We start from the raw sequence: 15,410 nt of genomic DNA, 5'->3' as shown, positions 1-15,410 counted from the left end.
AGCAGAGTTCTTCATATAGTTCTTTATTTAGAAATATTGCATATTCAGATAATCATACAACAACAAAAAATCTTGGGGCCATGAAACTTTTGTGAAAATGATCAAAAATGCTGGCGGTGGCTGGCAACTTTTTTTTTTAAACACTGGCAGGGAAAGAGTTAATATAATTACAAAACTTTATACACTCCCGGGTAAGAACATCTATAAATATTTTCAAAGAATTTAACATTTCATAATGTTTGTTCAAATTAGTTATTTAAATAAGTTTATACAATTTAATAAAACAAATTTTTTTAAACTTAATAGTGGTCATCAAAATATTAATTTTGATATGAATCAGAAAGCTCTCGGATTTAATCAAAAATATCTTAATTTGTGTCCTTAAGATGAACCAAGGTCTTACAGGTTTGGAACGACATGCGGGTGAGTAATTAATGACAGAATTTTTACTTTTGGATGAACTAATAACCCTTTGATCAAGTCAAATCACTTGATAACCACAGCCCTGAGAGCACTTAAACTGCAGCAGTGTATTTTAACACCCGGAGTGTTGGAACAAAGGATGGAACTTCCTGAAGAAATCGTGTTCTTTGACTGATACGAAAACTCAATGGACAATGCCTGTGATAATTAACAGGTCAAATAAACTCGTTACATTGTTTTTGGAGGAAAAGGGAAAGTCTGTGTGCTTCAAAGTTTAGAGAAAGGAATTTCCCTTTGATCTGTGCCAAGATTTCAATACACGCAGTGTGTAAAACAGTGGTTATCCGTGGTTTTAGACTATTTGCTTCATTGTCAGGGTGATGTCAAACACATGATGCAAGATGAGGAATCAGGAAATGAGGTTAAGTAGAGAAAAGTGTTACACTTTATTTTAAGCTGTCAGTATTACTGTGTAATTATACATTTAAGTACTGAGCAGTGTTGTGGGTAACGCGTTACAAAGTAACGCGTTAGAGTACTCTAATTCCCTTTTTCGTGAAATGTGTATCTTAACGCGTTAGTTTCGTGCGTTAAGTAATCAGTAACTTCGTTATTTTAAAAAAAAAGTAATCCGTTATTTTAAGGAAAGGAAAATCCCGACTGCAGCCTGCTTTTTGTCAAGACAGTAGGCCTAGGTCTACTGTGCCACCTGCGGATGTATCAGCGGAGCCGAAGCGCTGTGATCGTAAAGTCAATGGCTGTGATACGTCTGTGCCCTGCGCCTGACCCTGTGTGTGTGTGGGTTTTTTTTTTTTTTTTTAACTCCCGGCAAGATGGCAGAGAGGACAGCGTTTGGATTATGGAAGTAGGGTTAGTAGTAAGGATTTAATTCGGTTTGTAATCATTTTTGTTTGACAGGCAGCTGTTAATTTCTGTTATCGTTGACTGGTTGTTCATTTCTAAATGGATTTAAATCTGCAAGCCTGTTTACCTCAGGTTGTGTTTACAAGTAAGCACACTTGATGCACTTTGATAACTGCATTAGAGTTAAAGAAAAAATCAGGAGTTATCTTGTAGGGTGCTCATATACAGTAGCCTAGGCTACCCGGGCTGGGTAGGTGCGAATTTTGATTAATATGTTCTGTGATAATAAATAAATAAAACGCCATGTGGAATAGCCTATTGCTGACTGTCTTTCCTGTTATTGTTATCCTGCAGTGTTAATTTAGTCGGATGACTGACGTTATTCATTGTCAGGAGTCACGACTTCTAGGTGCATTTAAAGGAGAACTCCGGTCAATTTTAACATTGAGCTCATTTTTTTGTACATTTGGAGTGCTGTCAGTACAGAGAACAACGACAAAAATCGGTGTTGCCTACACCGAGTTATCCTCTTTTTAAAATTTGCACCCTGTTGACTTCAATGGGGCAAGTTTTAAACCTGCTTTTAGGCTCTTAACATCCTTGATGTGTCATTACAAGTGCACAGGTCATGTGAGTGATTCCTTCGGAGTGAACGCGGGTGAATCTGACTGCAGTAGATGTGAAAGATATTAATAAAAATGATGTTTATTCAGCCAGCGCACATACCTGTATTTACATCCTGTTTTCGGTCGAAGTCCACAGTAGTCGATTGTCGAGTTATGATCGTTATGACCTATGATCACGCGCGTGAACTCGACAATCGACTACTGTGGACTTCGACCGAAAACAGGATGTAAATACAGGTATGTGCGCTGGCTGAATAAACATCATTTTTATTAATATCTTTGTCTGTGTCTGTCAATTAAGCTGCAGCATGTGTGAGCCGCTGCAAACGGCTTTTAATTTTTGGTAACGCATGAGTACTCTAACGCGTTACTTTTATGAATAGATAACTCTGTAACATAACTGATTACTTTTAATTGATGGTAATGTTGTAACCTAATTAACTACTTTCCAAAGTAACTAGGCCTATACCCAACACTGGTACTGAGTAATAATAACTATATGTACTACTTACTATATGGTTAGGATGATGGTTTAGTTTAGGGTTAATTGCATTTAATTATGCATAATTTATAGTTATTATAAGTAATTAATGACAGAGTTTTCATTTTTGGGTGAACTAACCCTTTAAGGCCCGGTTTCACAGACAGGGCTTAGACTAAGCCAGGATTAGACCATAGATCAATTAGGACATTTAAGTAATTTTTATAAACATGCTTAGAAAAAAACATTACCGATGTGCATCTTAAAACTAAAAAGGCACTGATATATTTTTAAGATCAGTCAGTGCAAGTTTATTTCAGTGGAAACAGCTCAGACTTACATTTTAGTCTAGGACTAGTCTTAAGCCCTGTCTGTGAAACCAGGGGTATGTGTCCAAAAACCTTTTGGGGACACTGTATATACACTCACCTAAAGGATTATTAGGAACACCTGTTCAGTTTCTCATTAATGCAATTATCTAATCAACCAATCACATGGCAGTTGCTTCAATGCATTTAGGGGTGTGGTCCTGGTCAAGACAATCTCCTGAACTCCAAACTGAATGTCAGAATGGGAAAGAAAGGTGATTTAAGCAATTTTGAGCGTGGCATGGTTGTTGGTGCTAGACGGGCCGGTCTGAGTATTTCACAATCTGCTCAGTTACTGGGATTTTCACGCACAACCATTTCTAGGGTTTACAAAGAATGGTGTGAAAAGGGAAAAACATCCAGTATGCGGCAGTCCTGTGGGCGAAAATGCCTTGTTGATGCTAGAGGTCAGAGGAGAATGGGCTGACTGATTCAAGCTGATAGAAGAGCAACTTTGACTGAAATAACCACTCGTTACAACCGAGGTATGCAGCAAAGCATTTGTGAAGCCACAACACGCACAACCTTGAGGCGGATGGGCTACAACAGCAGAAGACCCCACCGGGTACCACTCATCTCCACTACAAATAGGAAAAAGAGGCTACAATTTGCACAAGCTCACCAAAATTGGACAGTTGAAGACTGGAAAAATGTTGCCTGGTCTGATGAGTCTCGATTTCTGTTGAGACATTCAGATGGTAGAGTCAGAATTTGGCGTAAACAGAATGAGAACATGGATCCATCATGCCTTGTTACCACTGTGCAGGCTGGTGGTGGTGGTGTAATGGTGTGGGAGATGTTTTCTTGGCACACATTAGGCCCCTTAGTGCCAATTGGGCATCGTTTAAATGCCACGGCCTACCTGAGCATTGTTTCTGAACATGTCCATCCCTTTATGACCACCATGTACCCATCCTCTGATGGCTACTTCCAGCAGGATAATGCACCATGTCACAAAGCTTGAATCATTTCAAATTGGTTTCTTGAACATGACAATGAGTTCACTGTACTAAAATGGCCCCCACAGTCACCAGATCTCAACCCAATAGAGCATCTTTGGGATGTGGTGGAACGGGAGCTTCGTGCCCTGGATGTGCATCCCACAAATCTCCATCAACTGCAAGATGCTATCCTATCAATATGGGCCAACATTTCTAAAGAATGCTTTCAGCACCTTGTTTAATCAATGCCACGTAGAATTAAGGCAGTTCTGAAGGCGAAAGGGGGTCAAACACAGTATTAGTATGGTGTTCCTAATAATCCTTTAGGTGAGTGTACATTGTATTTAAAGATTGTCCATCAAATATCCATCTTATTAGAAAATAACACTGTTAGTAATAAAATGACTAAATAAGTACAGAAAACACAGCCCAGCTTTGTATTCACCTGGCCATGAGACATTTACAGTATAGATAATGTCCAGGTGAATGTTCCTTTCAGATAAATGCTTCATTTTGTTGACGTGCTCTTCATCTGTTTAGCTGAGTGTGATGTTACTGGAGTTTGTCCTGGCTTTCTTTCTGCAGAATCGGATCAGCAGCCCAGCGATAGTCAGCAGTGACACCGACCCTGCAGCGGGCAGGATGGCTGCCGGCAGGTCTGCCATTTTCACCACATCGGGTCGTGCTAGATTTAAAGGGTAAAGAATCATTGGAGTAGAGAAACATCATTGTAACTGAAATATTTGATCCAGCCTTATTGAATGAGTTATGATTAGTGCTATTGTATAATGTCTCAGCTAAAGGGTGTTGTAGATATTTTTATTACTTTTTTTTAACTTTGTTTCTTAGTTATACCATGTAACAATTTTTTGTTCAAAATTAATAACATATAAATAATGAGCAAGTACATCATACAACCATCTTTCAAAACGCGTTACCATAAATCAGTATGGTAAGCCTATAATAATTATTCCCGTTTTAGAGTTGTCAGCATGGATTTGCCAGGAAACTGTATACTTTCATTATTCCTCCGTGCATGTTTACATTATGTCCATAAATAAAGGATAGAATTTCAGGCTACTACGATATGCACTGAAAGTAGCTTAAAGCCACAACAACTGAATCTGTAACTGAAAGGAGTTTGCGAGCAAAAAGGGAAAGTGACAAGCTACCCGTAATAAAACATGAGTCAACATATTTGACCACAGGAGTTGAGTCGTTGTCCAATTTGAAAAATGAAAAATATGAATAAAAACTATAATAGTCTATAAATACTAAAATAAAACTGGTGCAAAGTGACTTCCCATGCAAAGACATTTACTAAGCGAAATCTCCAGAAATGTTCCAAACTCACCTTCGACTGTAATGTTGATTGTGCTTCTCTCAGTGCCGAAGTCATTTTTTGCTTCACAAATGTAAATCCCTCCGTCTGTTATTTGGATTGATGGGATGTTTAAAAGCACAGCTTGTTTGTTCAAAGGTCCTGATTCAGCGCTCTGTTTATACACAGTCAGTTCTTCTGACCCATCGTCTGAAGAGCACAATATGGTGATGTTCTCTCCTTCTTTTGGGTCTCCTCTTTGGCTTAGCTGGATTTTGGGGATGTTTGGAGGACCTGCATTTAAATGGAGTTTAAAGATCATGGAAAGGTTTAAAATGGTTAGACAAGACAGCTAATCTTATCCTGAGTTCATTTACCCACCTAGAACAATGACTTTTACCCTCATTTGCTGGCTTCCCACTGCATTGCTTGCATCACAGCGGTACCAACCTGCCTGAGACCTGGAAGCGTTATTTATTATGAGCTTTTCATTTTGGCTCTTATTCTGTGCAGGTTCAGTCTCCTCTTTCCACCACAAGATTGTTGGTTGGGGATTTCCATCTGCCTGACATGTTATCTCCAAATGTTCACCAAGCTTTACTGAGGGATTATTACTGGAAATTGTAATAGTCCCTGGACCATCTTAGAAAGAAATGTAGAATCAGTTATGACAAATGAAAAGTGATTTAATTTAATTGTTAATAAACTTGTATTATTAAATATTCCGTGTTCAGTACAAGTTAAGCTCAATCGACACCACTTTTGACATAATGTTGATTAAAAATTGCCATTTATCTTTCCTTTTCTTTAAAAATAAGCAAAAATTTGGGTTAAAAGGAGGTGCTTAGCAAGCAAAAATTTTACAGACTCCGCAATGGTCATAATATGACATCACTCTCTGCTGCGTAAAAAAAAAAAAAAAAAAAAACATTTCGATATATAATACATAAAAAATGGAAAAATATGCAATCTACTCCACTTTACTGCAATGCTGCACTTCTGCAGATTTAAAGTTTGCATTCTTTTAATTTAGCTAAGATCTTCTATTGGACACACGTCTTCACGAGAGACAAATTCATAGGGCAAAGTTCACCAACACAGTGAAACCAGAGCCCGTCTACAGAGAGCCTGGCCCTATTAAGTCCTATTGTACCGAATGTTGGTTGTAGTTCCACCAGAGTTCCACTGGGGGCGATCGCCCATGAGGGCAAAATGAATGGGAGTCTATGGAGCTAGACGGCTAAATTTGTCTCTTTCACCCAATTGCCGTTGAGAAATCTCAGATCTGATTGCAGGTTTTGCAAGTTCAACATGGGTTATAGGTCCAAAGTTGAATGAACGAGTACTTGTGTCCTTTCGATTTCTTACAGGTTGAGTTGTTGTTGCCCATAACACGCTAGCATTCTGCTAATGAACGCTGATTGGTCAGTGAAGGACTGATTACGACCAGAGATACCGCTTGATGGCATCGTGGCATCCGAAGCGGGACCAGAAACAAACAAAACAAAAACTCGTCTAGCACGTGTGTTTACCTGTGTCAGCTGTGTTGTCGATGCCTCGAGAGAAAATAAAGTGCAGAGCGCGAAAGCACCAAAGCGACTGAAGGATTGCCGTAAAGCAGTATCTCTGGTCGTACGATGTGTATGACGTCATTGACATTTTAAAAGACTTTTTAAAGCAAATAAGTGACTCTAAAAAATGTAACACCCAGCAATGTGTCATTTCTTTGCATCTCCTTTCGAATACAACATTCAAATTACTAGACAAAAAATTATATCCTGAGAAAAGTGGATTTTTAGACCCCAATTCATTCTGCACTCGTCCTCTGAGCGCCCTCATATGGAACCAGAGTGGAACTGCAACCAGTTCAGAAGCCGGAAGTTTACTGAGAATGGAACTTCTCCCCTTATTAGACATTCTCTGGTGAAATCCAAACAGGTTTGCATTCCCTGTCTCCAGCATTTAAGGGGCCGTTTACATGACATCGTTTTCAACTAAAAACTTTTTAATGCGTTTTGGCCATTCATGACAACAGCGTTTTTGAAAATGATACCGTAATCGTCTCTGTGTAAACAACAACAAAAAATTGATTTGTGAAAACAAAACAGTAACATCATGCGTATTAAGTGTTCAGTTTCTAGGCACGTAGTATTTTTTAACAAAGTGACATCTCCAACTACTGGCCTGGCAGCAGAATACAGCGCTTTTAGTTGTTTTCATGGATCTGTGTGTGAACTGGGATTGTTTTGACAATGGTGTCGCCTGTACGCGAAAAATGCAAAGGAAAAACGTTTCAGGTTTTATAACATTGTTGTCGAGTAAATCTCGTGTAACCAGACTTTCAGACTGACGGCAAAAGGTCTGGACTCCATAGCAGTGTCATTGGCCAAGGACCGCCCAAGAGGAGCGGTCTCTCTAAACCGGAGTGTACCGCCCGCGTGCGCCACCCATGGCGCCACCTAACTGCGAAAATATTCATTATCATACGTGTCTCATTTCATTTTGTTTTAGGGGCATGAAAATGTTAAATCAATGTCCTTACAATATTAGACTGGTATGCAACCATAGGCGTAATTTGCGGGAGGGACAGGTTGAACATGTCCACACCACTTTTTGCCAGGGTCAATTGTCCCCACCACTTTTTGAAACATCTCGTGGCACGGATGTACCGGATACAAAAGAAACATCTCCATTTGATAAGCAGTTTATTTGCTCGTGTTAAAAACGGAGGCGTTCTGGCGCTGGGATGTGTTGTCTTTGAAGTCATGATGAGTGTTCGTTGTTGCTGTTATCAGTGGCGGAAGGGAACTGTGTGAACTCTCTTGGCGCTCGTGCACAGTCCAAACAGACGAGTGCTTCAATCTAGCGCTTTACGCCGTTGAAGAAACTCTATTTGTTCCGATGAAGTGATAGTTGGCTAGATGTAAGGATGAAACTATCAAGTCAAGTCACCTTTATTTATGTAGCGCTTTTTACAATACAGATTGTTTCAAAGAATTAAGCTTTACAGCGATAACAGGAAAATAATGCTACAACGTTTGTTTCGGCTGTACAGCAGCTCTAGTAGAACATAGCGTCATAGTCCAGCTTATAAGTTCAGTGATGGTTCATTTTTGTTGTAAAAAAGTTATCAATTTAGTGCATATATATGAGAAATACGAGCCATTACGAGATATATATGAGCCACTCTGGAGAAAACCGTGATGTCATCATCCAGCTCAGATCAGTTCTCATATAATGGTGTCAATGCACGCAGATCAATAATATTATTTAATAGCACGTTTTTTCACAGAAGAATTAATGCATGTGCTGTATAAAATCAACACCACATTCTCTTTCATTTTAAGTGCCTCACAACCTAAAAGAACTTGTACTGAACCCAGAATATTCCTTTAATAAAAATGTAGCCAAGTGTTACTCTACAACTTACATTCAGCATTCGAAGTACGAGTTTTTTCCAATCCAATTTCAATGTTCAGTGTTGCCTTGCAACTAATATTCTTGCCCAGATCCGAGACAGACGGCGTATAATTGAACACAGAGGAATAATTCTGAACATTATCAAAAGATTTTTCAGGTTGATCCACATGGAGTCTCTTATCTCCACGAAGCCACTCAATTTGTATCCTCTCCAAAGGGTAAACGTTGTGGACCGTGCAGCTGAGCTTCTGTGTTTGGTTTGCTATCAAACTCTTTATTTTGGGCAGTACAGGATCTTGTGGAAATGCTGCAAACAATACACTTCATCATAACAGCATCCAAATCATTTACACATGTTTTTTGTTTGTTTTTTACTCCCTGTTCAAATCATAAAACAATAAAACATATTTACTATAGTTACCATATATTAAACATATATGTTGAATACTGTTAATTTGCTACTGCCTAGTCTAATCGATTCCAGTTATTACTGATAACATTTCGATCACTACTTAGACGAGCAGCATTATGTAGTCATTTCAAAAGAAAAGTATAACAGCAATTGGAACAACAATAAAACTGTTACTTGTAAGGAATGCAATCATCAAATAGTAACTTAACAATAATTATACGAATAGTTGAAATGAATAATCATGGCCAAACTGGAGTAGGTATAGGTATTATTAACAAGGAATATTTAGTATATTAATCCTGGTAACTTGTAGATATTAGCCTAATTATAAATGTTAAAATGGTTTGCCATATCCATAAACTCAAAATCACATCTAACTGGGAGAACAGGAGAAACATTACTTACAGAACACTTTTATATCTGACGTTTTCTCTTTTTTTTCCCCCTCACAAGTAGCTCTACACACGACTTTAATATCCTGTTTAGTTGTGATGTTCCTGATCAGCAGGTGGGAAACAGTCTGCTCATCTTTATTTTTTCCGCCGTGAAATTTGTCCTGTAATGCTCTCCACATGAAGGTCACATTAGCTGGACAAGCTTTCACTTGACAGGTCAGCTCCAAATCCGTACCAACATGAATAACTGGCTTTGGTGGGGTTAATTCTACTTTAAAATCAGTTTTTTCTGTAAAAAATACAAAATAAATGTCTACTGTCAAAATTATGAAATGTTAAAAAAGTGTAAGCTAGGTCTTCTTACCTGTTATTACACTGAGAATATTAATCCACAGTGCAAAAGTGATGCATTTCATTCCACACATCTTTCTTTCGTTGTGCATCAACTCAGCATGGATTCAGAATGCTGTTGGATATTCCCAGAATGGCTGTTTCTGGCCAAGATACAGCTCAACCATCCCCCTGTTGCTTTTTACTTTCATTTTCTTCAACCAAACCAAATCCATTTGGCTCACTTCTCTGTCAGACTCCAGGCCACACCTGCTCACTTTTTCCTCATATTCTCCAAATTGTGCATATAATAAAAATGGTAGGCTACTTTAATTTCTTACCTCCAATAAGTTTGTTAACATTAGTTAACATTAGTTTACAACATTAGTTGTAACATGAACTAACAATGAACAATATTTTGGCTGTTGCTTGTTCTCACACGACGCAAGAGAGGAAAGAAGAGGGCAAACTTCAAGCCAAGTCAGCTTCCAAATGAAAACACAGTGAAATATCGAAAAAAGGAAGGATGTGCTGAGCTTGCCCTCTGAAATTGGTGCGAGTGCCAATGCGTGCCTTCTATGATAATGTACTCTCTCAGTCACAGACAAACAATGTTGACTGTGACAGTCATGAAGAGTAGCTTCCCATTCTGTCAGCCTTTTGAGAGTGACCATTCACTGATTTCTTAATGAATGATAAGTTGTTGAATGTTTTTAAAAAGAATATTGTTATATTAATGCAGTGGATTTATAGTATGCACAAGACAATCAATTCAATACAAAGATGTCTCAAATATGAATATAATTTTCTGTAGTCTAATACAAGAGGTGTCATGTGCAAATTCAATCTTCTTTACAGTTCTATTTTGAACAGTTTTACACAGATATTATATTAATGCAATGGATTTATAGTATGCACAACACAAGAAAATGAAAGTGATTTTTATTCATTGTTTAAAACTTGAAGCATAACTCTGGCATTACTCAACCACATGGCCCTGTAGAGTAAGGTCACTGTGAGCTTCACAATAGCTTGTGGTGACCTTGCTCAACAGGGCCATGGGTTGAATAAAATCTTGATTAAAATATTTTAGGCCTACAAGTGATATAAAATTGATACTATAATATGTGAATCTTCTTTAGTGTTCTTAATATGACAAAGTATGTGTTTTTGTGTGTGAAACGTATTATACTAATATTATACTAATAAACTTACTTTGTTGTGTGTTTTTTAACAGTTTCAATATGAAAAATAACTTTAATATTGATTCAATGGATTTATTGCATTTTGGGGGGAAAAACTATCCGTTTTTATAATAAATCTTTGAAAATCAAAATCTGGATTTGATTTTTTTTATGTTATTATAATCTAAAAAATGCTATGTGAAAGTTTGAAACAGAAAATAGTGGTTTTCATCTTGCCACTTTCTTGGTAAAGAAACACATTTTTACTCAAATTAATCAAAATGGATTTATTGCGTTTTGGAACCAAACTCTGTTAATTTTATTTAATGGACCTGAACTAACAATGAACAGTTGTATTGTTTATATTCAAGAAAAGCTGGGACATTTTGTAAAATTTAACAAAATTAAGAATCTGTGATTTACTTATTTATTTTCTCTTTAACCTTTATTTAACTGACAATAGTGCAAAGGAAAATTTATTCTGATGACTGCAACACACTACAAAAAAAAATTGGGACAAGTGCATGTTTAACACTGTGTCACATCACCTTTCCTTTCGATTACACTTTTTAATTGTTTGGGAACTGAGGATACTAATTGTTCCAGTTTTGATATACTAAGACAGCTGCTCAACAGTCCGTGGTCGTCGTTGTCTGATTCTCGCAGTGGTAACGCTGCTCGGATTAATGCAAATGAGACCGCTTCAGCACTGGCTACATGGCTGAGTCCTGAGATGGGCATGGCGCCACCGCACACTCTGTGTGGTCTTCACATCGATCTGTCGCAGAACATTCAGTCCCTGGTCATAACTTGCCTTTCTATGGGCCGGAGTGCCCTTAAAACAAGTGTCTAGGCACGTTGTTGTTACAACAGATGCCTCAAGAACGGATTGCAGCTTCGGGCATGCAGCTGGATGGGACCACTGCAGTGGTACACCAATTGCCTGGTTTTGCTGGTTTTGACCGTTGCTTAAGGGCAAGCACGCGTTGATCCGTACGGAAAACACTGACGGTAGCGTACATTAACCACCAAGGCGGGGTACACTCACGTCGCATGTCACAACTCACCCACCATCTCCTCCTCTGAAGTCAGAAGTGCAGCTCAAATCGCTCCGTACATCCCGGGCACACAGGTAGAACTGTTTGCCCCCCAGGAGTCCTCCCACTGCCAGTTGTCCTATTCCCTGACCGAGGGGACCCTCGGCACGGATGTACAGGCTCACAGTTGGCCCAGGGCCTACGCAAGTATGAGTTTTCCCCAGTGAGCCTGCTGGCACAGACACTGTGCAAGGACAAGGAACAGGTCATGATGGTTGCGCCTTATTGGCCCACCCGGACTTGGTTTCCAGCCCTCCCTGGCAGATTCCCCTGAGGAAGGACCTGCTTTCCCACGTCCAGACCTCTAAAACCTCCACGTGTGGCTTCTGGACAGGACACGGAGAACTTCAGTGGCCTACCACCAGCGGTGGTAGACACTATCACTCAAGCCAGAGCTCCCTCTACTATGATCTTCTACTATGAAAGTGGAGTCTGTTTGCTGAGTGGTGTTCTTCTCTGCTACATTTCAGGTCAGCGAATCGTGCATTGAGTTCGGGCTGGCCCTGTCTCACATGGTCCTGAGACCCCGGCCCAGATACATGCCCAAAGTTCTCCCCACTCCCTTAAGGGACCAGTCTTTGTCCATTGAGTTACTTTGAGTGTCCTGAGACCGCAGGGGAATCTTGGAGAGAGACGTATTGAGGGAATCCCCAGTTCTGCAGCACAGCACCACAATATAAAGTTAAGAAAACTAAACAACCAAGAGAAATATATGTCTACTACCTCAGATTTAACGTTTGATCTGTACATCAGCATCGGGGAATAACATAATCTCGGTCACGACAGAGAAAGCTGTGCAAAACTTACATGTACAAAAGTAACAGTGAAGACTTCAATGTAAACACAGCTTTTGTGTCTTTATCAGCTTTTCCATATGATAATCATCACAATTCATCGCCCTGATAATAATCACAAATAGCCTACTGCTTGCTCCATTTCTGTAATTCAACGAATGAATGAGTCTCTCACCCGTTGCTCTATAGTTTTCTTCGCCAACAGCCACTTGCACCCCCTGCTGGTGAGGCCGACTAACAGCTATGGAGATCATCAATCGGCAGTCTACTGATATTCCTGCCGTTCCCGGATGTCAAATGTTGAATTTTCTGTCGAATTTGAACCACTGAATTTGTGGAAGCGAATTTGTAAAGCGAAATAAAATGGACTGAAAACTGCCGGTTGAATATTATAGGTTGTATTTTTAAACCAACTATACAACTATGCCCTTAAAAATGCAAGCCCTGAAAATACAATGCTTTAAAATGCAAGCAGGGTTAATGTAATGCATATATTTTTCAAGTAGTGCAATTCAACAAGCTTTTTTGTTTCAAAAACATTTGTCATTATTTTACTTCCATAAAGGGCACGCTACAAATTGCCAGCATCTGCGTCTCCAACACATTCATATCACAGTTCAGTGGCTGTAGCACTCTCTATAGGGACCCCAATACGTTAGTATCAACGTAGCGTTGAACGTGACTGACTGAATGGGAATGTCTCGGTTACTGATTAAACCATTGTTCCCTGAATGAGGGAACGGAGACGCTACACCTGTAAGACTGGAGTCAAGCGGTCTAGACTCAGAAAGGGCTACTCACTGAGAAAACAAAATACTTTTCTGTAAATTAGCATTTTAACTTTTTTCAAAATGAGCATCACTTGCAAAATAGCAGGGTGTTCAAATACTTATTTTCCTCACTGTATATATATATATATATATATATATATATGTGTGTGTGTGTGTGTGTATAATTTTTTTTATAGCACAAAGAATCACCACCTCACAGCCTTTACAAATGAAGAGATGTGTAATGACAGCGGTTTAATGCATCTAAAGTATATTCCAGTTATTAAGGTATTTTCCAGTTATTAGTTATCTGTACAAAATGTTTTAAAAATCATGATTTCTGTACAATCATATTACTAAACATAACTGAATCAGTAACATAGTCATGTGATCATACATGTATATTTCTTCAAACACGCATTCATACTTTCACGCACTCATGCACAGACACGCTGCTAAAATTTTCATTACAGTTGTGACTTCCTACAAAATCGTGAGCTACTGTAATGTTAGTCACAAACAAATACCAGCAGATATGTTTGATTTTGGATGAAGAAAAAAATAAATTACTAAATACATTTGTGAATAATACATCAGACTTACATTATTTTCTAAACTGAAACACTGTATAAATGTATTAATGAACACTTTACGCCCAGTGTGTGTTTAACATTTTATCAGCTTTTTGGAGAGATCCGTCCACAGAATGATTCGTCCATGGTTAAAAGGTCAGCTGCAGCCATCAGTGTATAATTACAGCCTTAGTACTGAGCATATTCAGACTGAAGGGACTGTGGAAAGAGAGATTGACATTAAGAAACTGATATGAAAGGACATGTGCATTGTGCAAAGCATTATAAAGGCTGGAATTCAGTACACAACTTCTAAAATCTGAACAGATTTTTAAACACAGAGGTTAAAGAGAAAAACCGTGCATCATACATTAAAGGGATACTCCACTTTTTTCGGAAATATGCTCATTTTACATCTCCCCCAGAGTTAAACAGTTGAGTTTTACCGTTTTAGAATCCATTCAGCCGATCTCCGGGTCTGACGGTACCACTTTTAGCATAGCTTAGCATAGATCATTGATTCTGATGAGTCCAGTAGCATTTCTTTCAAAATGACCAAAGAGTTTCAATATTTTTCCTATTTAAAACTTGACTCTTCTGTAGTTAAACCGTGTACTAAGATCGACGGAAAATGAAAAGTTGCGATTTTCTAAGCCTATATGGCTAGGAACTACTCTCATTCCAGCGTAATAATCAAGGAACTGTGCGGCTGTACCATGAGTGCAGCAGGCGTAATGATATGACGCAGCGCCTGAAAATAGGTCTAATAGGTTAGACAAACTTAGTCCCGGTCACGTTGGAAGAAGTTACCGAGCTGGGGACTATTTTCAGGCGCTGCGTCATATCATTACGCCTGCTGCACTCATGGTACAGCCGCACAGTTCCTTGATTCTTACGCCGGAATGAGAGTATAGTTCCTAGCCATATAGGCTTAGAAAATCGCAACTTTTCATTTTCCATCGATCTTAGTACATGGTTTAACTAGAGAAGAGTCAAGTTTTAAATAGAAAAAATATTGAAACTCTTTGGTCATTTTGAAAGAAATGCTACTGGACTCATCAGAATCAATGATCTATGCTAAGCTATGCTAAAAGTGGTACCGTCAGACCCGGAGTTCGGCTGAATGGATTCTAAAACGGTAAAACTCAACTGTTTAACTCTGGGGGAGTTGTAAAATGAGCTTATTTCCGAAAAAAGTGGAGTATCCCTTTAAATGACTGAGGATCACATACTACCAGACTTTCAAGTCATTCCAAACACACAAAAATTAAAACAATGATTTTCTCAAGTCTGTGACCATCATACACAATGTGATGCAGAGCGTCACTCCTCCAGAGCGCTAATTGGGGAAAAGAAATCTAGGCAATAAACAATTTTATTTTAGCTTTAATGGGATTTCTAAACAGAGGGAA

General features: G+C 38.7%; 2 protein-coding genes across 4 annotated transcripts in view; both read right to left on the bottom strand.

Annotated features, from left to right (window-relative positions):
- Positions 1–2,686: 2,686 nt before the first annotated feature.
- Positions 2,687–9,814, bottom strand: vcam1a (vascular cell adhesion molecule 1a). 2 transcript variants are annotated; one of them, XM_084410281.1, is made up of 6 exons: positions 9,616–9,814; positions 9,262–9,540; positions 8,455–8,751; positions 5,406–5,666; positions 5,058–5,318; positions 2,687–4,388 (listed from the first exon to the last, which is right to left on the bottom strand). In XM_084410281.1, the coding sequence occupies exons 1-6, from the start codon at positions 9,692–9,694 to the stop codon at positions 4,240–4,242; spliced, it is 1,326 nt and encodes a 441-aa protein (XP_084266407.1). In that variant the 5' UTR covers positions 9,695–9,814; the 3' UTR covers positions 2,687–4,239. The 2 variants fall into 2 exon arrangements, with proteins under 2 accessions (XP_084266407.1, XP_084266408.1); XM_084410282.1 differs by having other exon boundaries at positions 4,108–4,388; positions 5,406–5,657.
- Positions 9,815–13,651: 3,837 nt separating this feature from the next.
- Positions 13,652–15,410, bottom strand: part of cdc14aa (cell division cycle 14Aa) — a 29,408-nt gene continuing 27,649 nt past the window's right edge. For both annotated transcript variants that reach the window (XM_084412519.1, XM_084412518.1), the window contains one exon: positions 13,652–14,217. In XM_084412519.1, the coding sequence (XP_084268645.1) occupies positions 14,169–14,217 (49 nt within the window). In that variant the 3' untranslated portion in view covers positions 13,652–14,168. The remainder of the gene's footprint in view (positions 14,218–15,410) is intronic.

The sequence above is a fragment of the Rutilus rutilus genome (assembly GCF_951802725.1).
Source record: "Rutilus rutilus genome assembly, chromosome: 6".
Taxonomy (NCBI): Eukaryota; Metazoa; Chordata; class Actinopteri; order Cypriniformes; family Leuciscidae; genus Rutilus; species Rutilus rutilus.
Note: the sequence above shows the minus strand (reverse complement) of the source record. Positions and strands in the feature narration are given on the sequence as shown.